At 42.8% G+C, this 26571-nt stretch overlaps 1 protein-coding gene across 1 annotated transcript in view; it reads right to left on the bottom strand.

The window, feature by feature from the left end:
• The window catches only part of YWHAE (tyrosine 3-monooxygenase/tryptophan 5-monooxygenase activation protein epsilon), a 33224-nt gene that overhangs the window by 5942 nt on the left and 711 nt on the right, over window positions 1–26571 (bottom strand). The window contains exons 2-5 of the mRNA XM_075854189.1: window positions 3912–4111; window positions 2803–2909; window positions 1723–1929; window positions 617–753 (exon numbers count right to left, since the gene is read on the bottom strand). Of these exons, the coding sequence (XP_075710304.1) occupies window positions 617–753; window positions 1723–1929; window positions 2803–2909; window positions 3912–4111 (651 nt within the window). The remainder of the gene's footprint in view (window positions 1–616; window positions 754–1722; window positions 1930–2802; window positions 2910–3911; window positions 4112–26571) is intronic.

The following is a 26571-nucleotide window of genomic DNA, read 5'->3' on the forward strand; positions in this document are numbered from 1 at the left end:
TGGATCTGCTACTCGGTGCTCCACGCAGTGTAAAACTAGTGGATGGGTCACACAGAAAACAGATGCAGCAGTTATGATAAAACAAAACGCAAGCCTGCTTTGTCAGGAATCACGACAGCAACTTACAAAGAATATTTAAGAAAGGGACACGTGGGTTTCCTTTAGGCATCTACATGAGAAAGGGAAGAACAGGATCACGTAGTGACAGTGATATGAAAAGCATGGGGGCGGGAATCAGCCAAGTGATTGAGGTAGTAGAGACTATGCTTTCTATGTAATATTTAAACACACAGTATGCAATAAATTGCCCATTACATTTTTTTTTTCCTTTCCCCCAACTGCCAAGTTAGTTTACGTAACCCTGGTACTATCAAATTAACATGGGCAAACCGTCCAGTACTATATGGGAAGACTGACAGCCCTGGCTCCACAGCGATTGATATTTCTCCAGTCAAGTGTTGTAAATACAGGACGGCACATCAAGAAAGTTAGAGATACAAGGACACTTAAATGACTGGAACTAGAGGGCTTTGAAGGTAAATTTACCACTTGAGTGGGCATCTATTACATTAACCTGGCAATATGCTTATAAAGGGTACTCAAAGTTTCGACTTACCATCACCTTGCATATCTGAAGTCCATAGCGTCAGATTATCACGTAACAATTGCATGATAAGCGTGGAGTCCTTGTAACTTTCTTCGCTCAGTGTGTCCAGTTCTGCAATAGCATCATCGAATGCTGCTTTTGCCAACCTTAAATAAGTAGACCATGGTTACCCAAGAAGCTCTTCTATCTTTATAAAAAAAAGATTTTCTAATAAGAGGAAGATGGTTAAATAGGGTTTTTATGCAAGGCTCTGAATTCCGTTTTTCTGCTGATAAGGAACAGAAAAACACACTTCCTAGCGCAGATGTTAACAGAGTAAGAGTTCCATACAGCCCTTATACTATAGACCTCACAAGACACTAAACCTGGAGGTATATCGAACACATACACTTACTGGACAAGTCCCAGGAGCCAATGTGCCTCAGTTTGCTACTTGCACCTACTTCTATTGAGGTCTGGAACAGTTTATTAACAAGCAACTAGAGTTTTGAAGTCTACAGTAACTTGTCCATCTCCGCCTTAAGAGCAACCTATAAAAGTGCATACACAGCTAAAATTCCTAGGATAATTCTACTTTTTCATAAAGAAAAAACCCACCTCTGGGCCCACAGCTATCTAGAGAAAAGAGGTCCTCTGACCCACCTTGGTTGACGGCCGCTATCCATATGTGGCTCTCTCCATTCACGTCTAGCGTGCTTGGCCTGTACTCCCATAAAAGTGAATGGAGAGCCACACACATGCGTGACCGCCTCTTCATTTCATCCTTGTTTGAGGCAGCCAGCAGAACCCTGTTCTCCAGAGGTGGGACCCACACCGATCAGACATTTATGGCATATACAATACATGTTGAGATGGGAATAGCCCTTTAGGTTAGCATAGTGATGATGGGGGGAGTTGACTACTATCACAAAAGTAACCTCAACCAAACTACATTACAAACAGCAAAGTACATAGGCTGCTAACAAACGGGTGTGAATAGTTTCCTACAGTTAAATTATACATAAAAATTCATTATACATGACTAGAAAAAGCTACTATGACAATAGTATAATTTGTGTTTCTAATTTATGTTACACATTGTAATTCAGCCACTCAAGCCTTTGAATAAAACATACCTGCATGCACGGTCAGGGGAATTAAGAATTTCATAATAGAACACAGAGAAATTGAGTGCGAGACCTAAACGAATGGGATGTGTAGGAGGAAGTTCTGTCATTGCAATATCGCTTGCAGCTTTATAGGCTACCAAGCTGTTTTCTGCAGCCTCCTTTCTGTCATTGCCTATGGCAAACTCTGCCAGATATCGGTGGTAGTCTCCTTTCCTAAATAGGGGAAAAAATGTAAATTAATGCGAGATAGATCATCTATATATAGCTCTTTATCAATAACTTAGTCAGCCCACAGCCTTGGTGAATTGTGACTTTGTAGGGAACTGCACTGTTCCCAGCATAGTTCCATAGTTAGTACGATTGAAAAAACAAAAAACAGGTCTATCAAGTTCAACCAAGGAATGGGAAAGGAAACATTTCTACACATAGGAGCTTATACTTTTTTGTTCTAGGAAATCTAACCCTTTTTTGCAGCCATCTCCTGTCCCTGCTGTGACAGCTCCTGCGGTGACTATTCCATAGATTCACCGTTCTCACAGTAAAGAAGCCTTGTCGCCTCTGCAGGTTGAACCTTTTTTTTCTCCAACAGAGGGAGTGACCCCATTGTTTTTTGAGGGGGTTTTACATGGCACAGGATTTCACTATATTTTTTGTATGTGCCATTCATATAGTTATATACGTTAATCATGTCCCCCCCTTTGTCGTCTTTTCTCAAGGCTAAATAGGTTTAATTCTTTTAATCTTTCCTCATAACTTAGATTCTCCATGCCCCTTATTAGCTTTATTGCTCTTTGTATTTTTTCCAACTCCAGGGCATCCTTTCTATGAACTGGAGCCCAGAACTGAACTGCATATTCTAGATGAGGCCTCACTAATGCTTTGTAAAGTGGTAATATTACATCCCTGTCCCGCGAGTCCATGCCTCTTTTTATTGTCGTGTATTAAGAAGCCTAAACATTTTATATTTCCCTTTCTTCCCTAGAGGATAATTCAAGGGTATACATAGCAATTCCCTAATGCACTTCAGAGTTTCTCCCTGTATAAGCAGGAGCGATCAGATTTGCTGCTGCCATTGCAATTACTTACATTTTATAGTAAAAAACCTTAGACTCCCCACTGTTTGCCGCTGGAATGAGGTGCTTGTCCAGTACATCCAGAATGTCATTACAGATAGATTTCAGTTCAGTCTCAACCTACAATACAAAGTCACCACATAAAGCGTCAGTTGTCATATCAAGCAAGGGGCACCGTCTCAGCATTTACATAACAGGTGATTAATTGTAGCTCTATTAAATTACTGGTCAGCTACTGAATGCCGTATTGTGTGTGCCTGAGAACAGACATCTGTAATTCATTTCCTGGAAGACCGTTCCCTTTTCAGTACCCCATTCTTTCCATGTTTAGTCACTCATATGAACACCCCCTCCAGGGACAGAACCCAGAGCAAAAACTATAGCCAGACATACGCTCAGAAGAAGGTAGTTCGCCAAGGAGAATTGGTCTTGTTGTTTAGTTAGAAAGTCTAGAAAAAGGATAAACCTTCATATTGCTATAATCTAAAAGAAAGACCAAAGCAATTTGGGCAGGAAGGAAGGGGACGGACACATTTTTTGGGGGTGGGGGGGAGGGATAAATTTAACTGATTTGCCAAATGTTCTTAGTATTTATAGCTGAAAAAAATAAATTGCTATCTGGTCATCGCATTTAAACTACTACACAATTCCCATCCATCTTGCTTCACATATTCACCAACAAGCAAAGGTGCATTGGAAATATCAGAACAAAACCCGAGTGAAACCGCCAAAAGTATATAAATCATGGAGGACACTGGCAAATCTCATCGATGACACAGCAGTAAAGCAACGCTCCTAGAGTCTCATTGCTCTGTGATTGTCCTCAGCGGGCCTCATTTATGGCAGCTAGAACATAAGAAAATGTTGCACACAGCAACTCTACCCTTCTATATCCTGCACAAACATGACTGCTGAAAACAAAATTCCTATGGGTGACTTTCCTTTACCCTACAGAGCACAATAAGTGACGTATAGAGGTGGGGGGGGGGGCGTCCTTTTATGCTGCCATGGTTACTGCAGTTCTCCACTGAACGTTGTAAAAATCCCACTCCACCCTAAAGCCCCCAATAGAGCCTAATCCTAGAACAGTAGGTTTTCAAACACCTGGAAAAGATATCTCACCGTTGTCCGATAATCCTTGATCATTTTAAGTTTATCTTCTCCGCCTTTGTTCTCTTCTTTCTGTTCAATGCTGCTGATTATCCTCCAGGACGCTCTCCGAGCTCCAATCACATTCTTATATGCAACAGACAGCAAGTTCCTTTCTTCTACTGTCAATTCCACGTCCATCCCGGCCACTTTCTTCATTGACTCAACCATTTCTAGGAAAGGATGAACAACATTTATTAAACACCCACCATTAAGAATCTGCAGCACAACATATGCCTTTGAGAATGCGGCCTGCAAACACCAAGTATTCTTAATAATACAATCTCAGATTCAGAAAATCTCTTTATAGCAGTAGAAAGACGGAGTGCTTCATTTTATAAACGCCATTGTCATAACCGGCAAATCGAAGAAGGGAACTGCAGCACTCGAGACCATCCAATGAAGTGCAAGCATAAAACACCTGCAACGTTTCAACCCATAAGAGGGTCTTTATCAAGCATGCTAAAGACCCTCTTATGGGATGAAACGTTGCAAGCGTTTTTATGCTTGGTGAATAAATCAAATACACTTCATTGGATTGTCTCGAGTGCTGCAGTTCCCTCCTTCGATTTGCATAGATTGTTTCCCTTGGACCTGGGAGTCTTTGCTGCGCGCACCACCCATGATTGGCGAGTTGTCCTTTCCCGCTGGTGAAACCTATGTGGCGGTGCTGCAGATTTCTCGATTGTCTTAACAGGGTTTGAATTCACCTTCTCCCATTCAGAAACTATCTACAAATGAAGCTACTACATATGTAGTACAAACGCTGAACGGCTCGGCTTTAGAATTCTTGCCAGAGTAAACATTGAATCATTTACACGCAGCACAAGGAAGCTGGAAGCCATGAGCAGCACGCATCACAGCTGAAAACAATCAGATAATCGGTAACCAGCGCTTGCCGAAATATACAGATTTGCCAACATCCTACACCAATTCTAAGTCAATAGTAATACGATCATAGATCAGTAATCTCCAACATGATGAATACATTAATAACCAACATTCAGGGGAGAGCATTTACACAAGTTTATAAACATTATACCTCTGCACAATACAAAGCATTGCATGCAGACTTCACTTCATAGCGTACATCAAGCTATAAAGAAAAGTTATTATAGCGCTGGAGTTTGCAATATAATCTTTCTAAATCATTGTAAATCAGTGTACATTGAAGTTAAGCTGCAGTGCGGACCAACCAGGGTTCGAACTGCTAGCTGCACACTAGACCATAGAGGGTCCTGCTCTGCTCCTAGGCGGCCGTCCTCAGTACAGGCACCAGTGCTGTAGTTACCTAGGATTATATTGCAAATGCCTGTACTATTAGGTCTTGTTCACACAGTGCAGATTTTGCATGTATTTAAGCCATAGCTAAGAACGGAACCTAAACAGAATAAATTAGAAAAAAATAAAAAAAAATTGTGTGTGTGTATAAAATTGAGATTTTGGAGTTTACTATTTTTTTTTTTTACAGCGTTCACCGTGCGGTTTAATGATATATTGTAATAGTTCAGACTTTTACGGACGCGGCGATACCAATTAGGTTTAATTTATTTTTTTTACTATGCTCTAGGGGGAAAAGGTTTTTTTTAAAAAAATTTATATATATATATATATATATATATATATATATATATATATATTATTTTTTTTTACACAAAAAAACAAAAACACAAAAACATTTAACTAATTTTTACTTTTTTTTGTTAGTCCCCCTAGGGGACTTCAACCAGCTATCATTCGATCGCTTGCACGATATACTGCATTACTAATGTATTGCAGTATATCGTGATTCTGACAGGCTTCTATTAAGTCCCCACCAGGCCCCAAGACTGCCATAGCAACCACCCCCCATCCCCGTGATTGCGTTGCGGGGGGCGCGATGAGCTTTTAGAGGGGGTCGCCCCCCTCTTTCTAACGATTTAAATGCTGCGGTCGCTATTGAATGTTGCTCTGAAGAGTCGGCTGCAACGACGGCATCGTATGGAGCGGGTTCACTCCGTGAGCCCGCTCCATACTTCCCCTACCCGACTTTGGCGTATGGATACGTCAAATGTCGGGAAGGGGGTTAAAGCATACATAACTTTTCAGGTGACTTTCAGAATAAGCGGTTACATGTGTGTACATGAGAAATAACTATTCCTGGCCATTATGTGACTTGTAGATGGCATTTAATAGTAGTTTCTCCTCTGCAGGAGACATCTCTAATTCTCAGATGTCTTTGAGCTAGTGCACAGCGTATGACTTATATGTATAGAAGACATGATAGATAGAACATCCTGGTACACACTCTCTGTAGAACACACTTAGGCTACGTTCACACTCTAAACAAAAAACGGAGCTGTTTTCAAGGCAAAGGAGCCTCCGATTTCCAGCCATTTCTATTGACCCAATGAAAAACTGCTCCAAAAATGGCTCAAGTAGTGTCATGCACTTTTTTTGTGCCGTTTTTTAAAAACAGACCCGTTGGAACAAAAGTTTTTCCTATGGAAATCAATAGGCAGATGTTTGGAGGCGTTCAGCATTTACGGCCCGTAAAAAAAGTCTGAAAATAAGCCGTGTGAATATACCCTTACAAGCATCATGGAGGAGATTATACAGCAGTAAATGACCAGCGTAGCCAAGAATCCAGTACTGGGGTGAGAAATGTCTTACCAGCAGCCTGTGTCTACTCTCTGCTCCCCACAGACTTCTATGGGAAGAGTGTGTCTACTGCTCACCCCTCCATAACCATGACGTCCTGCGACAATCTGCATTCTTGCCAAGAACAGTACATGGTGATTTCTGCCTCTCAATGTCAAATGATCAAGAAACAGACCCCCACTCTTAAGTTAGGTTCCTATGATAGAATTACCATACTAGGTAACCTGTGAAACAGATGATGCGATTACCTCACGCTACAACCAGAGCCTTTTACAATGAATCATAATATTCCACTACCAAACACCATTCCTTAAGGAGCTATTCTAGGAAGGCACCACGTGACACAGGCAGTGCTGTAAGGGGCAGTGATATACCATGCTAGTGATTTTACAAGTCCGTGGTAAGCTCAGTGAATGGATTTATGTATTTTTTGGTCTAGTTACTCATAACAACCATTCAAGCTTATATCACCTTTAACCCCTTAGTGTCTAAGCCTATTTTGGCCTTCAGGACCAGCCCCATTTTTGCAAATCTGACATGTGTCACTTTATGTGGTAATAACTCCAGAATGCTTTTACCTAGCCAAGCGATTCTGGGATTGTTTTCTCGTGACATGTTGTACTTTATGATACTGAAAAAATTTTGTCATTAAATTCAATATTTATTTGTAAGAAATGCCAAGATTTAGAGAAAATTAGCAAAAATTAGCATTTTTCTAAATTTTAATGTATTTACTTGTAAAACAGATAGTAATACCACACAAAATACATACTAGTTTATATTTCCCATATGTCTACTTTATGTTTGCGTCATTTTTTGAACATTCTTTTATTTTTCTAGGACGTTACAAGGCTTAGAACTTTAGCAGCAATTTCTCACATTTTCAAGAAAATTTCAAAAGGCTATTTTTTCAGGGACCAGTTCAGTTCTGAAGTGGCTTTGAGGGCCTTATATATTAGAAAGTCACCATAAATCACCCCATTTTGAAAACTGCACCCATCAAAGTATTCAAAACAGCATTCACAAAGTATTTTAGCCGTTTCACAGGAATTAAAGCAAAGTAGAGGTGAAATTTACAAATTTCATTTTTTTTCTTCAAAAATTCATTTGTAATAAATTTTTTCTGTACCACAGAAGGTTTTACCCAAGAAATGCAACTCAATATTTATTGCCCAGATCCTGCAGTTTTTAGAAATACCCCACATGTGGCCCTAGCGCGGTAATGGACTGAAATACAGGCCTCAGAAGCAAAGGAGCACCTAGTGGATTTTGGGCCTCTATTTTATTAGAATATATTTTAGGTACCATGTCAGGTGTGAGGAGGCCTTGTGCTGCCAAAACAGTGGAAACACCCCAAAAGTGACCCCATTTTGGAAACTATACCCCTCAAGGAATTTATCTATGGGTATAGTTAGCATTTTGAACCCACAGTTTTTTTGCTAAATTTATTTGAATTAGTATGTGAAGGTGAAAATCTACTTTTTTTGTGAAAAAATTAGGAAATTTTAAATTTTTACAAGGAATAAAGTAGAAAAAACACCCCAACATATGTAAAGCAATGTCTTCCGATTATAGCAATACCCCATATGTGGTAATAAATTGCTGTTTGGACCCACAGCAGGCCTCAGAAGAGAAGGAGCACCATTTGGATTTTGGATTTCTGATTTTGCTGGAATAGTTTTCAGTGCCGTGTCGCGTTTGCAATGCACTGGAGGGAAGAAAACCGTGGGAACCCCCCAATAGTGACCCCATTTTGGAAACTATACCCCTCAAGGAATTTATCTATGGGTATAGTTAGCATTTTGAACCCACAGTTTTTTTGCTAAATTTATTTGAATTAGTATGTGAAGATGAAAATCTACTTTTTTTCTGAAAAAAGGTAGCCATTTTTAATTTTTACAGGGAATAAAGGAGAAAAAGCACCCCAACATTTGTAAAACAATTTCTCCTGATTACGTAAATACCCCATATGTGGTAATAAACTACTGTTTGGACCCACACCGGGGCTTAGAAGGGAAGGAGCGCTATTTGGCTTTGAGCTCAAATTTAGCTGGAATGTTTTTGGGTGTCATGTCGAATTTGCAAAGCCCCTGAGAGACCGAAACAGTGGAAGCCCCCCAAAAGTAACCCCATTTGGGAAACTACACCACTTAAGGAATCTATCTAGGGGTATAGTGAGCATTTAGGCCCCACACGTCTTTTGCAGAATTTATTAGAATTAGGCCGTGAAAATTAATATCAACATTATTTCCACTAAAATGTTGAATTTTTTCAATTTCACAAAGGATAAACGAGAAAATGCACCCCAACGTTTGTAAAGCAATTTCTCCCGAGTACGGCTATACCCCACATGTGGTCATAAATGTTTTTTCATTAGAAAGTAATTAACCCTTTACGAACTGATTCATGTTTTGCTTTTTAGTTTTTCCTCCCCGCTTTCCAAGAGCCACTACTTTTTTATTTTTCTGTCAATAGAGCGGTGTGGGGGCTTATTTTTTGCGGGACGAGCTGTCGTTTTTATTGGTACCATTTTTTGGTACGATGCCATATCGGTGGACATAAACGGCTGTTTGGGCACGCTGTAGGGCTCAGAAGGGAGGGACGCCATTTGGCTTTTGGAGCGCATATTTTGCTTGGTAGTAGCTCTGGCGTTTTGCTGGTATTTCAGTTTATAATGTTGGGGCACATGTAGGCTGAGCAGAGTACATCAGGGGTATAATAAGAGGGTATAATAATGGGGTAAATAAATAATAACCCACAGATATGTGGCCAGTGTCGCACTGATAAATGGTGCCCGATCTTATCCACTTTTGGAACACTCTGTACATTTTGCATCGCCATAATCTGGGAGCCGGAACTTTTTTTATTTTTTCACCACCGGAGCCGTGTGAGGGCTTATTTGTTGCGGGACAATCTGTAATTTTCATTGGTACCATTTTGGGGTACATGCGATTTTGTTGATCACTTTTTATTCAATTTTTCGGCAAGCCAGGTGACCAAAAGCCATCAATTCTGACAATGATTTTTATTTATTTTTGACGGCGTTTACCCTGGGCTATAAATGACTATTATACTTTATTCTGCGGGTCGGTACGATTACGGCGATACCATATGTATATAGGGTTTTTTATGTTTTGCAGCGTTTGAGCAATAAAATAACTTATTTAGAAAATAAATGTATTTTCTGTGTCACCGTATTCTGAGAGCCATAACTTTTTTATTTTTCAGTCAAAAAAGCTGTGTAAGGGCTTGTTTTTTGCGGGACGGGTTGTAGTTTGTATGGGTACTATTTTGGCGTACATGCGACTTTTTGATCACTTTTTATTACATATTTTGTGAGGGATGGTGACCAAAAAATAGTGATTCTGGCATTGTTTTTCGGTTTTTTTTTTTTGCGTGGTTCACTGTGCGGGAAAAATAATATTAGTTTTATAGTTGGGGTCGTTACGAACGCGGTGATACCAAATATGTGTACTTTTTTTTTTACGTGTTCATTTTTTTTCCTATAATAAAAGACTTATTATAGGAAAAAAAGCAGTTCTTGTTTATATCACTTATAACTTTTATTTTTACACTTTTTTTAAAACATTTTTATTCTTTTTTTTACTTTTTTTACTTGTCCCACTAGGGGACACTTAGACTTGCAGCTCTGATCGCTGCTGGAATACATTACACTACACACGTAGTGTAATGTATTTCAACTGTCATTGTGACGTGACAGTCACACTGACAGGAAGCCTACGACGACCACCCTCGGGGTGGTCCTCATAGGCTTCTGTACATGGCAACCCGGAAGCCATTGTCTGGCGTTCGGTTGCCATGGGTACGATCGCCAGCCCCCGTGATTTCACATGGGGGCTGCCGATCGGCGCTAAAGACCTTAATTGTGGCGTTCAAAATCGAGCGCCGCAATTAAGGGGTTAACTGCCGATATCAGCGGCGACAGGCCGCTGATCGGCAACGGGGAGAGCAGGGCTGACACCCTGCACAGTTAACCGCCGCTGCGGTGTAGCGCCGCGCGGCGGTTAACTGTCAAAGCACTGCCGTAACTGTACGTCAAGGTGCGCGAACTTACTGCTCACCATGACGTACAGTTACGTCATGGTGCGTTAAGGGGTTAAAGAGGATCTGTCACTAGTTCAGAAATGCCCCATCTCATAGCCAATAGGCGCTTTCACTGATAACGCTAGTGAAAATTGTGTCCCAAAAGGTTTATTTAAAAAAAGCTATGTGCTTTCTTTCTAAATATGCAAATGACTGTTTATTAGACAAGTGGGTGTCAACAGAGGTGGAGCTACCTCGCAGCCTCTGACACTGTCCTATCAGCATGAAGCTGCATCACAAAGTGTGAGAGACTGAGGCTGGAGGGAATTAACTGCTCCGACTGCATACTGTGCAATGACATCCGATGCCCGCAGGAAGCCGGAGCAGCTGAACAGAGCGGGGTCTGGGTGTCGTACTCGCACCAATCATATACTGATGACCTATCCGGTGGATAGGTCATCTGTTGCACGGTAGTGGACAAACCCTATAATATGCAGTTTTGCGGCGATTCTCAACCGCACCGTGTGAAATGCATTTACAATTCTGCTAGATACTTAGTGTCTGCACAGAACTTGCCCTGGTGATTTGCATAATGAAGTGTAGTATTCATAAGGGGCTATCCAGTTTAAAAATAACGTGCAGATTGTTCACACGCAGGAAGATCATTTACGGTTGTCCTTTTTGCAGCGGAGATGTCCCAGTATAACTGTTGACATCTGTGTCGGAGGCTCCGTTAGGTGCACTGTTGCAGACTCCTTTTTGCCAAACAAAATGATAGAAAGTCTTGGTTTGGTTGGGCACGGTTTCAGAAATGCGATGAATCAGAACGATGGAAACCTGACTGCAGATGTGAACGGAGCCTAAGTCAGTCTCACATTAGCAGGCTCCTGGTGTTTCTCCTATTTGTGTGAAATCTTCCCTCCCTAAAGAACGAAATGTCACAGATCACATGACTCATCTCCACTGCTCCCCTCCTGTCCTATTTCACATGCTGGGCAGCAGATGCTGCAGTGTCAGAAGTAGACAGAGTAATTATAGCACCACCTTACATCTGGTAACAGAGGGACATGCAGGCAGCTCTAAATAGAGGCAATGACAGAGTGGAGAGGAATCATGGGAACAGTAGTCCTTTACATGAACATCTCGCCCACAAGTATTGCAAACTGCAGAGATGGGTAACAATGAAGATAAAATTACTTCTGAGCTATATGAGAGCAGTCGGACACATACTTTACATTATCTCAGAAAATCTCTTTATCCTACTGCATGCTATAGGAACTCAAAGGTGTTCGGGTGGATTCATTTATTGTTCTGCTCGGTTATCGGTACGATTAACAAGCTTGTCGCCATACACAGCCCTAAGGCTGGGTTCCCAAAGTGCAGATTTTGCATGTATTTTTTAAGCCAAAACCAGGAAAGGAACCTAAACAGAAGCAAAATATAAAAAGGCCTCGGTCTGCTCTCCTGAATCCAATTCTGGTTTAGGCATGCAAAACCTGAAGCAAACCTGCACTAATCTAGCCTGAGGGTATGTTCACACGCAGTGGTTTCAGACGTAATTCGGGCGTTTTACACCTTGAATTACGCCTGAAAATATGCCCCTAATATGCCTACAAACATCTGCCCATTGCCTGCAATGGGTTTTACGGTGTTCTGTTCCCACAAGCTTTTATTTTACGTGTCGCTGTCAAAATACGGCACATAAAACGACGGTTAGTCAAAAGTGCAGGACACTTCTTGGGACGTTTTTGGAGGCGTTTTTCATTGATTATTGAAAAACAGCTCCAAAAAGAGCCGCAAAAAAACAAGTTGTTAAAAAAACATCTGAAAATCAGGAGCGGTTTTCACCTGAAAACAGCTCCGTATTTTCATACGTTTTTGTTCAGTGTGTGTGAACATAGCCTAAGGGTGGATTCACACCGCAGATTTTGTTGCAGAAATTTCTGTGAATATCAGTTCCATTGATCTGAATGGGCTTGTTTCTGCAGCATGTGCATGGATTTCTGAAAGTTTCATCCAGATGAATGGAACAGGTTTTCAGTCAAAAAAACAAAACAAAAAGAAACAAACTGCCGCATGTGAATCCACCCTTATTGCTGTGTACGAGGACAAGCTAGTAAACCGTTATACCCATAACTAAGAACTATAAATATGGCTCTGGACTATACTATAGCTCAGCAATGCAGTGTATATATGCAGTAAATGTAAACTGTGGTCAGATGTAGACACACCCCTTTACATTTTATAATCCAAGCTGCAATGAAAAGATTAATTGTTGATTATGATTGATTTGTATAGGCAACAAGTAAACCTTTTTTTCCTGAAGCACTAGTGATTTTCCCACTTCGTTGAAGGCATATCCTTAAGATATGCCATAACTTAATGATCGATTGGTCTCCAACTGACTGCAGTGCACCCCCACGGATCTTTTGAAGGAAGAGGCCGCAGCCCTAGTTAAGTGCTGCAGCTCCTTCACAGATTTCTCCTGCACAGTGGTCCAACCACAATGCAGATACCTACACCAGCACTCCTCCCACTGTACAGATACCTACACCAGCACTCCTCCCACTGTGCAGATACCTACACCAGCACTCCTCCCACTGTGCAGGTACCTACACCAGCACTCCTCCCACTGTGCAGGTACCTACACCAGCACTCCTCCCACTGTGCAGGTACCTACACCAGCACTCCTCCCACTGTGCAGGTACCTACACCAGCACTCCTCCCACTGTGCAGGTACCTACACCAGCACTCCTCCCACTGTGCAGGTACCTACACCAGCACTCCTCCCACTGTGCAGGTACCTACACCAGCACTCCTCCCACTGTGCAGGTACCTACACCAGCACTCCTCCCACTGTGCAGGTACCTACACCAGCACTCCTCCCACTGTGCAGGTACCTACACCAGCACTCCTCCCACTGTGCAGGTACCTACACCAGCACTCCTCCCACTGTGCAGGTACCTACACCAGCACTCCTCCCACTCGAATGGAGCGGGGTTTGCAATTCCCTGCACAGCAGGTGGCCAGGAGTAGAGGAAACCAGTCTTCATTCTCCAGATCAGCGGGGCCCCAGAGGTTGGACCCACCCACCAGTCGGGGCATAGCGCTAGGATAGGTCATATTCTAACAGGTTTAAGATGAGAATACACCTTTTTTTGCACCCTGTTTACACTGACAATACACTACCCGGGGAGACAACCTAGCTGGCATAACTACGCAGGTTTAGTGCTCTGCCTCCTCAAAACGGCAAGGCACAATACAAAGTAGAGATTGTCAGCAGCAGAAAATGATGAAAAGTCAAATAGTCTGGCATCAGAGTAAGCCCAGTACACTAATGCAAACAACGGACTAGACACATCTCCTATAACGCCCTCTGAAAAACCAAACAATTCTGTGTGTAGAATTACCAGCACCATTGTTACAGTCGCATGACTCATTTTCAGACATCACTTTCACCACCCTTTAAAGGGAAGGTGTCATGATTTTTTTTTTATCATATTGCTTTTAATATTATATTAACATAAATTTTATTTATTTGTGTTCTCATGTTCTACTTTTTATTGTGTTCTTACTTTTACTTCACTATGAGGGCTGCCATTTTTTTTTTCATCTCTATGTGTCGATTAACGACACATACAGAGATGGAATACGACACCTACAACCCCATAGAGAATGCGAACGGGAGCCGTTCCATTCTCAGAAGCGTACGCCGTCTGTGTGGGAACGACGCATGCGCCGCTCCCACATAGACCAAAACAAAGCTCGTTCGCAGAGTGAAATCCGGTGCCATTTTCATGTGGACCGGAAGCCGCTGCCGGACAGTAAGAGGACTACGTCCGGCCGCGGCTTCCGGCCATATGTTCAGGCGCAAGGAATAGGAGCGTAGACCAGTGGAGGCGGCAGGTCATTTATCTTTGTGATGTGTGTATTATATTTGTGTGATACTGTCTGCTGAGCCCTGTATCTAATCCGCCTACACTGTGCAGTCACTCAGAAAATGGCGGCACACAGAGTAGGAGGTTTGAAGATTCAAACCCTTCCTTTTCCTGGCACTTGCCAGAAGAAGGGAGGGGGGGGGGAATTGTGTGAGGACACTAGAGAGTGTGTCCACCCCAAATTTGCAGCATAAATCAAGGATGTTGCTTTACCACATTGACCATGCTGCAATTTTGGAAACTGCTCCCTCTAGTGACCAGCACATGAAAATGTTATAAATTAGAATCTAATTTATATTTCCTGACTTGTGAAAAGATTAAAACAATGTGTAATCACTTAAATAATTGTTAAACTGAAAAAAAAAAATTCTAACATTCCCTTTAAGACTATGTACATACATTAAAGGGCTAGTCCACGCTTAGCGGAATTGTTGCATATTTTCCGTCCAGAATTGGACGAAAAATACAGTAGCAGCAAAATTTGTGAGGTTTAACAAATCTCATCCACACACTAAAATTTTCCACCAGAAGTTGTCCTGCGGTGCGTATTTTTCTGTACCGCAGCATGTAAATTAGTGCTGTGGAAATTGGACTAAATTGCTGCGTTTTTCAGAGACGTCACCATCTCCCATCATTGAGAAAAACGGCGCAAAATCCACACCATTTTCTGCAGTAAAAGATGCCGGAAATGCTGCAGCAATTCCGTTACGTGTGGACAAGCCCTTGGGTTGGTATGTAGAAGACCACCCTATTACCAACAGCAGGTGATATCAGCCTCCTAAAACATTCCATGCCTATAGCAGCCACAACATTGGAGAGCTGCTTTTGCTCCCGACTTACTAACCTCAAGTCTCAAACTTCTTGAACTACTTTGAGAAGTCTTACGTTTTCAAGAGTCCCACAAGTACCCCACAATCTTAGATCAATTCTACATGTGACATTTTGTCAGTATATGCAAGCGGAGATCACCACTGCAGAAGCTTGAATGTATATTTGTGTTAAGCTTGTCAGACACGAGATGGATTGTAAAATCAATCAGCACATAATTTGACAGCTTTAGATTTAACAAGGGTGGACACTTAATTCCAGTTCATGGGACTGTATACTGTACTTGGCATCCACCTAAAAAAGACACATGGAAGATGGATGCGAGGAGAGCACTTTCAGTTAACTGCTCAAAAGGTGGCCATACACATTAGATTACTGTTGGCGGACATGCAGATTTCGGCAGGATCAGCAGACCATCGAATGTATATGGGGCATCCACACCCCTGACAGCAGACGTCAGGGGAGAGAAGGATCGGGCAATTTGATTTCAACATGCCAGAACCTTTTCTTCTCAGGGTGGGTAAAACCACTGCTGGCTGCAGCTTACTCCCATCTTCCCATTCCGTACACAAGCATGTATGTGTATCTGGGAACCAGAAAAAGCAGTCGCTCAAACGAGTGTCCGGCCAACAGCTATCTAATGTGTATGGCCAGCCTAAGACTGACACCATCGCTGCAGACACATTGGTTGATGACTGGATAAAATCTGATGACTGCCAGCAGCTCACATGACAGTGACACTACCGAGGATCTCCTAATAATGTGAATATTAGATTCCCAAAACAGAACTTTATTTTCAGCTTTGAACAGGCCTTTCCTTTTTGTAGGCTGGAGCAAGATTGTGGTGAAAACCTTATTAAACTGACAGCAATCCTGATGAGACAGATAAATGATACATATTTAATGGAGTAAAAAAAAATAATAATCTGTATTCTTGCTTAGTACACGGACATACATGCTTATCAGGATATTTTTTCCTTCTGAAAAAACATTCAGGATAAAAATAAATAAAAAATTCTTAAACTAGTCCACAATTTAGAAGAAAGGTTGTCATTCATTTACATCAAAGAAAGGTTTTCATTTACTCCTGTGATGTGTAAACCCAAAGCGATGCGATTCCTACTGATCGGTGGGGGTCTGACTATAGAACCCCCAACAATTCTCAGAAGGAAGAAGTTTGTTTTTTTCCAGCGCGTGCGTGTGGTCCAGAGGTCAGATCCCACTGATCCGAGTAGTATGGCATAGCCTAGCAACATTTTAAGTTGGGAATAACCCTTTAAAAAAAAAAAAAAAAAAGTATATACGGCTGAGGTTTTACCATAATAAACCATAGAAAAGTTGTAGGACAAGAGATAGCATGTCTAAACTATCATGTGCTTTTTTTGCATTCTGTGAATGAGATCTTTCAAAATATATGGAGACAAACCAACAACACGCAGCAAAATGAGGTGGTGAATTGCAAACGTGACCTTCCGGTCATGCAGCCTCAGGCTGTATTCACAGGTAACGAAATTACTGCTAATTTTCCATGCGGATTTGCAGGTAAATAACCTGCAGCGTATTTGAGTAACCGCAGAGTGGTTGAGATCTCATTAACATGCTGAGGAAAAAGGTCCATGAAAAAAAAAAAAAATTGACCAGCGGTGCAGATATTTTTAATCGGCAGCATGTCCAGGACCATGCTCCCCCTCCCTGATCCTCTTGTAGCTCCGTGTCCCTGCTCCCATTGGCTGGTCAATGTGCAGTCAGCCTCCTGGAATGACATTTCATCCCATGTGACCGCTGCAGCCAATCACAGGCTGTAACGTCACATTGTACGAGACTGCACCAAATCATAACTATTTTCTGCAGGAATTCCCAGTAGATTCTGGGTCGGTTTTGCTGCGGAGTTTTCCCGCAGCAAATTCAACCCTTCGTTCACATCTGCACTCTGACTTCTCTTTTTTTTTTTCAGTCATTGGAGCAGAATGAAAGGTCTGGATCTGTCAAATGACTAACGGAGCCCTTAATTGACTTTAGTGGTTTACGGTATGTTGTCCTTTGTTTTACCAGACAGAATAGCACAGCATGCTGCGCTATTCTGTCCATTTCTTACCAAATCTGCACAGGTAGGAACTTGCAATGCAGATGTGAACAGTCTCACCCTTAGTGCACATCTGCACCAAGGGTTTCCATTCTTCTATTCCATCAGAGGAACAGAAAAAAAAAAAACAAAAAAAAAAACACACCTGATAATTGCTGGAGCCACTGCATGATGGACAACAGCGCCCGGCAAAACGGATTCCCTTCAACGGATTCCATTGGGGCCCTGTCAGGGCGCCGTTTCACTGGAATAGCACAGCACGCTGCGCTATTGCTTCTGGCTATTAACTACATCTGGGAAAGCGGCTCCGCTACAGATATGAACAGCCAAATTCCGAACCTCAAGTCTCAGATATAAACACGTTAGAGAACCTTTCATCTGCCCATACAGCTTCACAAACCCTGTCTCACTTGGAAATTACTTTTCTAACTTCCTCTGTTATTTACATATCGGTGCCATTATATTTGGCGCCCAATATGTAAATGAGCCCCTGAACTGTCAATGGGGTGTTTCTATCTAACTAAATGGCAAGGGGGCGTGATGTCTTCGCTCTGACTGTCCAATCAGCTAAGAGTGTCAGGGCGGCTTGCGCTGTGTTCCCTCCCATGAGAACGTTTCTGTGGTACTTACAGCAGAGCAAGCATAATCTCACGAGATCACACTGTAAATGACAGGTTACAGCGAGATTACGCTTGCTCTGCTGCAAGTACCACAGAAACGTTAGCGAAGTGCAGGGATTGTGAATAGACATCCCGTCCTGGCTGGAAGGAATGTCTATTCACTGTATAAACACTTCAGTATCGTTAATGTGTTCGTATAAGACAGCACATACTGATCTAGCAGGATCCCTATGCGCTGACTAAATGAATGGGGAGAAGTATATGATGCTGATTGGTCAGCATCATACACTCCCTGTACAACGCCCACTTGGTCTAAAGTAAAAACACGCCCACTTGGGCATTAAGAAACTAATTAACAAAGCTAAAATTTCTCATAACGTGGTAAAAATAGTTTCTAAATAAAAAGCACTGTTGTCACCTACATTAGGCTGGGTTCACACAGAGTATTTTGCAGAGTTTTTTTGACGCGGAAACCGCGTCGCAAAACTCGGCAAAAACGGCCCGAAAATGCCTCCCATTGATTTCAATGGGAGGCGTCGGCGTCTTTTTCCCGCGAGCAGTAAAACTGCCTCGCAGGAAAAAGCGACATGCCCTATCTTCGGGCGCTTCCGCCTCTGACCTCCCATTGACTTTAATGGGAGGCAGAGAAAGCGTATTTCGCTGTTTTATGCCCGCTGCGCTCAATGGCCGCGGGCGAAAAACGCCGCGAAAATCGGCGTGCAGGGAGAGGAATATCTGCCTCAAACTTCCAAACGGAATTTTGAGGCAGATATTCCTCCTGCAAAATACTCCGTGTGAACATAGCCTTATAGCGCCAATCTCATTATGTAGGAGATAGGGCACTTATAATGTGGTGACAGTCTCTATAAAGGCAAAAAGCCGGTTGTCTTACTAAAGCTTTATTTAGAGGTTCCTTACTAAACTAAGGAAACTCCACCTAAACTTCTATTAAGGTACCAGGTCCACGCTCAACAACAATACTACAAAAACCACCACACTATATCACTATCAAGTTGCCAATTCAAATAGTTAAGCCATTGATTTACAAAACACAGCCATACTGTGAGAAATGAGATAGGAACAGGAAACCACAAAGGAGCAGTTGTGGCGGACCAACTCCCTCCGGGACCACTCACTTAGCATCACTACGTCTAGCTTTCACATCCCAGTCACTGAGGAGAAAAAGTTATAAGTTTGAGGAATAAATACCTTTAATTGTACAAAGCAATACGACTTTTTTTTTTCTCATTTCTATTAAATCTGTTTTAGGGCCTTCCATTGTACTTCGTACCTTTGCAACACCATCACTACATAAAGCTCTCTTTCCAAAATAGTTTAATAGTAGTAGAAAGAACCAGTCAGTCTTAAAGGGGTTTTCCCACAGGGGACATTAAAGAGGCTCTGTCACCAGATTTTGCAGCCCCTATCTGCTATTGCAGCAGATCGGCGCTGCAATGTAGATTACAGGAACGTTTTTATTTTTTAAAAACAAGCATTTTTGGCCAAGTTATGACCATTTTCGTATTTATGCAAATGAGGCTTGCAAAAGTACAACTGGGCGTGTTGAAAAGTAAAAGTCCAAGTGGGCGTGTATTATGTGCGTACATCGGGGCGTGTTTACTACTTTTACTAGCTGGGCGCTCTGATGAGAAGTATCATCCACTTCTCTTCAGAACGCCCAGCTTCTGGCAGTGCAGACACAGCCGTGTTCTCCAGAGATCACACTGTGACGTCACTCACAGGTCCTGCATCGTGTCGGACGAGCGAGGACACATCGACACCAGAGGCTACAGATGATTCTGCAGCAGCATCGGCGTTTGCAGGTAAGTCGATGTAGCTACTTACCTGCAAATGCTGATGCTGCTGCAGAATCAACTGTAGCCTCTGGTGCCGACACGATGCAGGACCTGTGAGTGACGTCACAGATCTGCACTGTCAGAAGCTGGGCGTTCTGAAGAGAAGTGGATGATACTTCTCATCAGAACGCCCAGCTAGTAAAAGTAGTAAACACGCCCCGATGTACGCACATAATACACGCCCAGTTGTACTTTTACTTTTCAACACGCCCAGTTGTACTTTTGCAAGCCTCATTTGCATAAATACGAAAATGGTCATAACTTGGCCAAAAATGCTCGTTTTTTTTAAAAATAAAAACGTTACTGTAATCTACATTGCAGCGCCGATCTGCTGCAATAGCAGATAGGGGCTGCAAAATCTGGTGACAGAGCCTCTTTAATGAGATATCCACCGGATATGTCAAATGCGGGTCCCACCTTCGGGACCTGCACCTATCTCTAGAACGGGGCCCCTAGACCCTGTTCTACCTCTGTGCCAGCTGATTTCCGCTCATGAGCTACGCTGTTTTTGTAACTCCCGACCATAAAGTCAGGAAGTGGCCGGGAGTCAGTGATAGACAAAGCTAGAACGGGGTTTGGGGGTTTCATTCTAGAGATAATTTCGGATCCCAAAGGTGGGACCCAGATCTGAAATTTATGACATCCTGTGGATATGTCATAAATGTCCCTTGTGGGAAAACCCCTTTAAGGCTCTGTTCACATCTGCACTATGATGGATGTGCCTGATCCCACTGACTTATAAAGGGGTTCCGTTATGCTGAACTCTTCTTGCCGTCAAGTGACGAAACTAAAGCTACATTCACACGAATAAAGTGTTTTCCACCTCCGAGGTGGACCCGTGCGGGACGCGTTGTCACGGATCCCCCACAGACTAGCAGTAAAATAGGACGTCCTATTTTTCAACAGACTGTTCACACGCTCCATTGAAACAAGGGTCATGTGAATGGCCCACTGAAGTGACAACTGAGTAAAATATAACTTTTATTAGTAACTCGTTTTAAAAACAGGGGTAACACACCACTGTGAAATAAGCCCCACCGTGAAAATTTAAAAACGTATTAAACAAGAAACACTGAGTCATTATGATAAATATATCTCAGTGTTTGTAACAATGTTTCACTGGAACCAGCATTTATCCTGGGCACAACAGTAGTACAATCCCCAAAATGCACCAGAGTCCGTAAAAAGTTTAATGACTCAGTGTTTCTTGTTTAATACGTTTTTAAATTTTCACGGTGGGGCTTATTTCACAGTGGTGTGTTACCCCTGTTTTTAAAACGAGTTACTAATAAAAGGTATATTTTACTCATTTGTCACTTCAGTGAACCTTCTAAATTTTCTCATATTGTGGGAGCACAATTATATTTATATCAATTTATTCAGTGAATTCATGTGAATGGCCCCATTGAAATACATGGGTCCGTTGTTTTAAAGGGCGTCACACGGACGAGATTCACGTGGACAGCCTTAGAACGGTTTTATGGTGGCTTTAGGCTATGTCTGTTGGTGCATCAGTCAGCAGTTCGGTCACAACTGACAGAAAGAATAGCATGCACATGATGGATTGAGCATAGCATCATGGCTTCCGTATGAACATGTGGACAGAGCCTTAGTTCTGTGACTTAGCAATAGGTGGGAGGGCACCTTGGCAAGCAGGTTACCCCCTTCGCCACAGCACTTTGTGATAGATGCTGACTGAAGGCAGATATCGGTGGTGAAAAGTTAAGCTGATGCGTTACAATTTTTTTCGATTGTTAGGTGCAGACGTTGGCAGAGTTGGGAAGTCATTCATGACAAATTAAAGAGTCTCCAGTAGGCTGGGTCTAAAAACAGCTTGTCGATTCTGGGACAACTCCTTTAAAGCACCATAAGGAAACAGAAGGAAAAGGCTTTGGGTCCTCCGTTTTGGTAGCCTAAGCAAAACATGACTTTCTGGAAGATGACAAGAGTCCATACACAAAGCCACCCAGAGAGGTGACACCCAACCCCAATAAAACATTCCAGCTAGATCTATATAGGATTTCCCCACCTTTAAAGAAACGTAACGATGGTTCCTGGCTTTAACAGAACAAAAAAAAATAAAAAATAAATTCTAAAACATTTTTTCCACCCAACTATGTCATCACCAACCTACTCCGTATTAAGGGTATGTTCACATGAGATTTAGCACTATTTTTAGCTCGTCATTGGCTTTCAATTTCAAATGAAAATTTCATTACTGTGAGGGAACTATAAAAAAAAAAAATAATCAGCCCTGTGTTAACTATGGTGCCGAATCCCATTAAAAGCAACGGGAGCCAAAAGAGGCGTTTTCCATGTGGATTCAGACCCTGAAAAGCGAGAGTAAGTGAGCAAAAAAAAAAAAAAAAAAAAAAATACATGTGAGCCTGGCCTTACTGCTTATTTGCACTTCTGGTTATGCATACAGAATGATGTCAAGGGAAACTTATTATTGAATGTCAAAATAATGTCTATGTCATTGTAGATTTATAAAGGGATGTCACATCAGCTGTTTTGTGGGATCTACAAGGGCAGAAATGCTCTTTAAAGAGGCTGTCACCAGATTTTGCAACCCCTATCTGCTATTGCAGCAGATCGGCGCTGCAATGTAGATTACAGTAAAGTTTTTATTTTTTAAAAACGAGCATTTTTGGCCAAGTTATGACCATTTTTGTATTTATGCAAATGAGGCTTGCTAAAGTCCAACTGGGCGTGTTTACAGTAAAAGTCCAACTGGGCGTGTATTATGTGCGTACATCGGGGCGTTTTTACTACTTTTACTAGCTGGGCGTTGTGTATAGAAGTATCATCCACTTCTCTTCAGAACGCCCAGCTTCTGGCAGTGCAGACACAGCCGTGTTCGAGAGATCACTCTGTGACGTCACTCACAGGTCCTGCATCGTGTCGGACGAGCGAGGACACATCGGCACCAGAGGCTACAGTTGATTCTGCAGCAGCATCGGCGTTTGCAGGTAAGTCGATGTAGCTACTTACCTGCAAACGCTGATGCTGCTGCAGAATCAACTGTAGCCTCTGGTGCCGACACGATGCAGGACCTTGGGCAGGAAGTGAGTGACCTCACAGATCTGCACTGCCAGAAGCTGGCCGTTCTGAAGAGAAGTGGATGATACTTCTCGTCAGAACGCCCAGCTAGTAAAAGTAGTAAAAACGCCCCGATGTATGCACATAATACACGCCCACTTGGACTTTTGCAAGCCTCATTTGCATAAATACAAAAATGGTCATAACTTGGCCAAAAATTCTCGTTTTAAAAAAATAAAAACGTTACTGTAATCTACATTGCAGCACCGATCTGCTGCAATAGCAGATCGGGGTTGCAAAATCTGGTGACAGAGCCTCTTTAAGGAGGCTCTGTCACCACATTATAAGTGCCCTATCTCCTACATAAGGAGATGGGCGCTATAATGTAGGTGACAGCAGTGCTTTTTATTTAGAAAAACGATCTGTTTTAACCACTTTATTAGCGATTTTAGATTTATGCTAATGAGTTGCTTAATGCCCAACTGGGCGTGTTTTTACTTTAGACCAAGTGGGCGTTGTACAAAGGAGTATGACGCTGACCAATCAGCATCATGCGCTCCTCTCCATTCATTTACTCAGCGCATAGGGATCCTGCTAGGTCCTTATGTGCTGTCTTATACTAACTAACTATACTAACGATACTGAAGTGTTTAGACAGTGAATAGACATTCCACGGGATGTCTATTCACAATCTCTGCACTTCGTTACTCTGTGGTAGTTACAGCAGAGGAAGCGTGATCTCGCGAGATTACGCAGTAAATGACAGGTTACAACGAGATCACGCTTCCTATGATGTAACTACCACAGAAACAGTAACGAAGTGCAGAGATTGTGAAGAGACATCCCGTGGAATGTCTATTCACTGTCTAAACACTTCAGTATTGTTAATGTGTTAGTATAAGACAGCACATAGCGATCTAAAAGGATCCCCATGCGCTGACTAAATGAATGGAGTGCATGATGCTGATTGGTCAGCGTCATACACTCCCCTGTACAACGCCCACTTGGTCTAAAATAAAAACACGCCCACTTGGGCATTAAGAAACTCATTAGCAGTTTTTTTTAAATAAAAAGCATTACTGTCACGTACATTATAGCGCCGATCCCCTTATATAGGAGATAGGGCACTTATAATGTGGTGCCAGAGTCTCTTTAAATAAGTCACAGATAGCAGGACATCCCTACCTGCCACCAAGTTCCCAGCACATCTATACCGCCAAGATGGCAGACATGAAGTCAGGAGAATTGATGACTCACAGACCACCCCCAAATACCACGGATTTCTGATTTGGATTAATTTTTGAGGGTCATTCTCCTACTGTAATGGATTACTTCTATCAATTATGCAAACAGATTCCTAGTGTGTACACATCCATCTTAATATCAGGCGTTTGCTCCTGCCAACATGTAAATGTAGCTTGGTCTGTGCGGATTGAGCAGTCACATCAGCTTTATGGTGCATCTAACTAGCCAAGGTGGCTCAGTCTAGTTAAAAGATTAGACAAATTCGAGTAGCCAGGTGGCCAACGCACCAAGAAAATTGCTTTATGTACAGAATGTTTTGGGTTGTTATCAGGTCACCATGACTTTTAGGGTATGTTCACACTGTTAGAAGGCTGATTTGGGAGCAGAAACACCTTTTTATGCCCCAAAAATACACTTGAAATACGCCTGCAAACAGTTTCCCAATGTCTTCAAAGGAAATACACGGGTGGTCACGAGGCGTATTTTTACGCTGCTGAATGCAAAATCGCCTCGTAAAAAGAAGCATGTCACTTCTTGAGGCGTTTTTGGAGCAGATTTTCCATTGCCACTATGAAAAATGCCTCGGAAGCTTCAATTTAAAAGCATCAGTTTCAGCTTCAAAAACACCCTGAAATCAGAGGCTACTTTGCCTTGAAAACAGCTCAGTAATTTTTCAGTTCCTGCTTTTTCTGTGTGAACATACCCCAAGGCCTAAAAAGTGAAATGGACTCCTGGTGTGGTCCGAGTGGCACCTAAAGTCTTGTTTCTAATAGTGGTCTGCATTTTGCTAGAAGACGACACCTCAACAACCTATAGTAAAGTATAGACTTTTGATTATTTTTAAAGAAAAAGGGTTTTTCAAAGAGCGAGATCTTTTGGGTTGTACGGCCACAGGACAGTTTTTCATACTGATGAACAGTCTACAGGATAGGTCATAAGTATATGATCGGTGGTGGTTCAACAACCGCACCGATCAGCTGCTCCGGGCACAGGATGTCTGTGCCGGAGCAGATGGCCCCGATCACAGTATAGTGGCCAAGCTGCAGAACTGCAGCTCTGCTCCAGTCAAGCGAATGGTGGCAGAGCTGCAATACGGCATCGGCACCAAACACTGCATTACATCGGTGCCCGGAGGCAGCTGATCGGTGCGGCGGGTGTCGGATCCCCATCGATCATATACTGATGACCTATCCTGTGGATAGGTCATCAGCATGAAAAACAGACAGCCCCCTTAACCCTAACCACAGCTGCTGGCAACTGGTCTCTAAAAACAGGAAGTTACCACATCGAATCCCACAAGGGTTGTCACCCAGCATCCCCAGCCTCCTGATAGTAAACCTCGATACATCCCTCTCTTCAGGAAACAGAGTGAGAACACTTTGTGGAGGGGTCGTATTGGTTGTGGTAAAACCTGCCTAATTATGCAGTGTTACATCCATGAGGCATACCTCACCCGGGAAAGAGGAGTGACAACCCCACTACAAAATAAAGAAATATATATTCTGATTCATTGTGATTATGGCCCTCCCCCCCTAGGGCACTGTACTTATGTTCCTGGATGTGCTCAGACATTTCACATCACTACTTGTTTGGATCATTGTGGTGATGTTATTTTGCTTGACGTTTGATAAAGGAGCATCTTGGATCTCAGAGCTGGAGATAGGAGAAGTGATCATGGGGGCAGGGGTTTATTCTGGACTTCCTGTTACGGATCCTATTGAAGAAAACGACAGTTGGCCTCTCCCCACTTTGAAATGACTGATAACGGGGAATAGCAGATATCCAAGTGCACAGAAAATGCTGGTCTTCAGGTTTGCTGCCTCTTGAGCTGCAGTGCTGCACAGCATGGGGCGCTCCGAGAAGCAATGGTTCTATAGATACTATACATATTGATCAGCCTTCCTGCTGGCTCACCATAGGACCCCTGTGATGGACAGTGACGTATCACGCACGGGCTCCGGCGGCTGCAGTGGGCTCAGGTGGGAGCTGCTCACGGCGCCTCCACCCAACAAAGGAGGACGCGCCCTCTACACGGGAAATGTCCGTGCGTGGAGCCCTGTGCGCCATCACCGACAGGTCTAACAAGAATGAATGAGCCCGGTCATGGGCGGAGGCTGCGGTACAGCACGTCCTCCATCACTGAGAAGGCCGAATAGGGGGCAACTCCCACTAATGGCTGTGGGGCCCCCCCGTGTCCTGCTGACAGAATGACTCCCTGATCGCTCCTCGGTGATTGGCGCAGTAATACGTGTATATGTCCGGGCGCAGTACCACAGCTGCCCGACCTTGTCAATGAATGAAACGCCTGCTCAGAGTAGACTCGCCGGCCGGTGATAG

Source organism: Rhinoderma darwinii, chromosome 2 (genome assembly GCF_050947455.1).
Source record: "Rhinoderma darwinii isolate aRhiDar2 chromosome 2, aRhiDar2.hap1, whole genome shotgun sequence".
Lineage (NCBI taxonomy): Eukaryota > Metazoa > Chordata > Amphibia > Anura > Rhinodermatidae > Rhinoderma > Rhinoderma darwinii.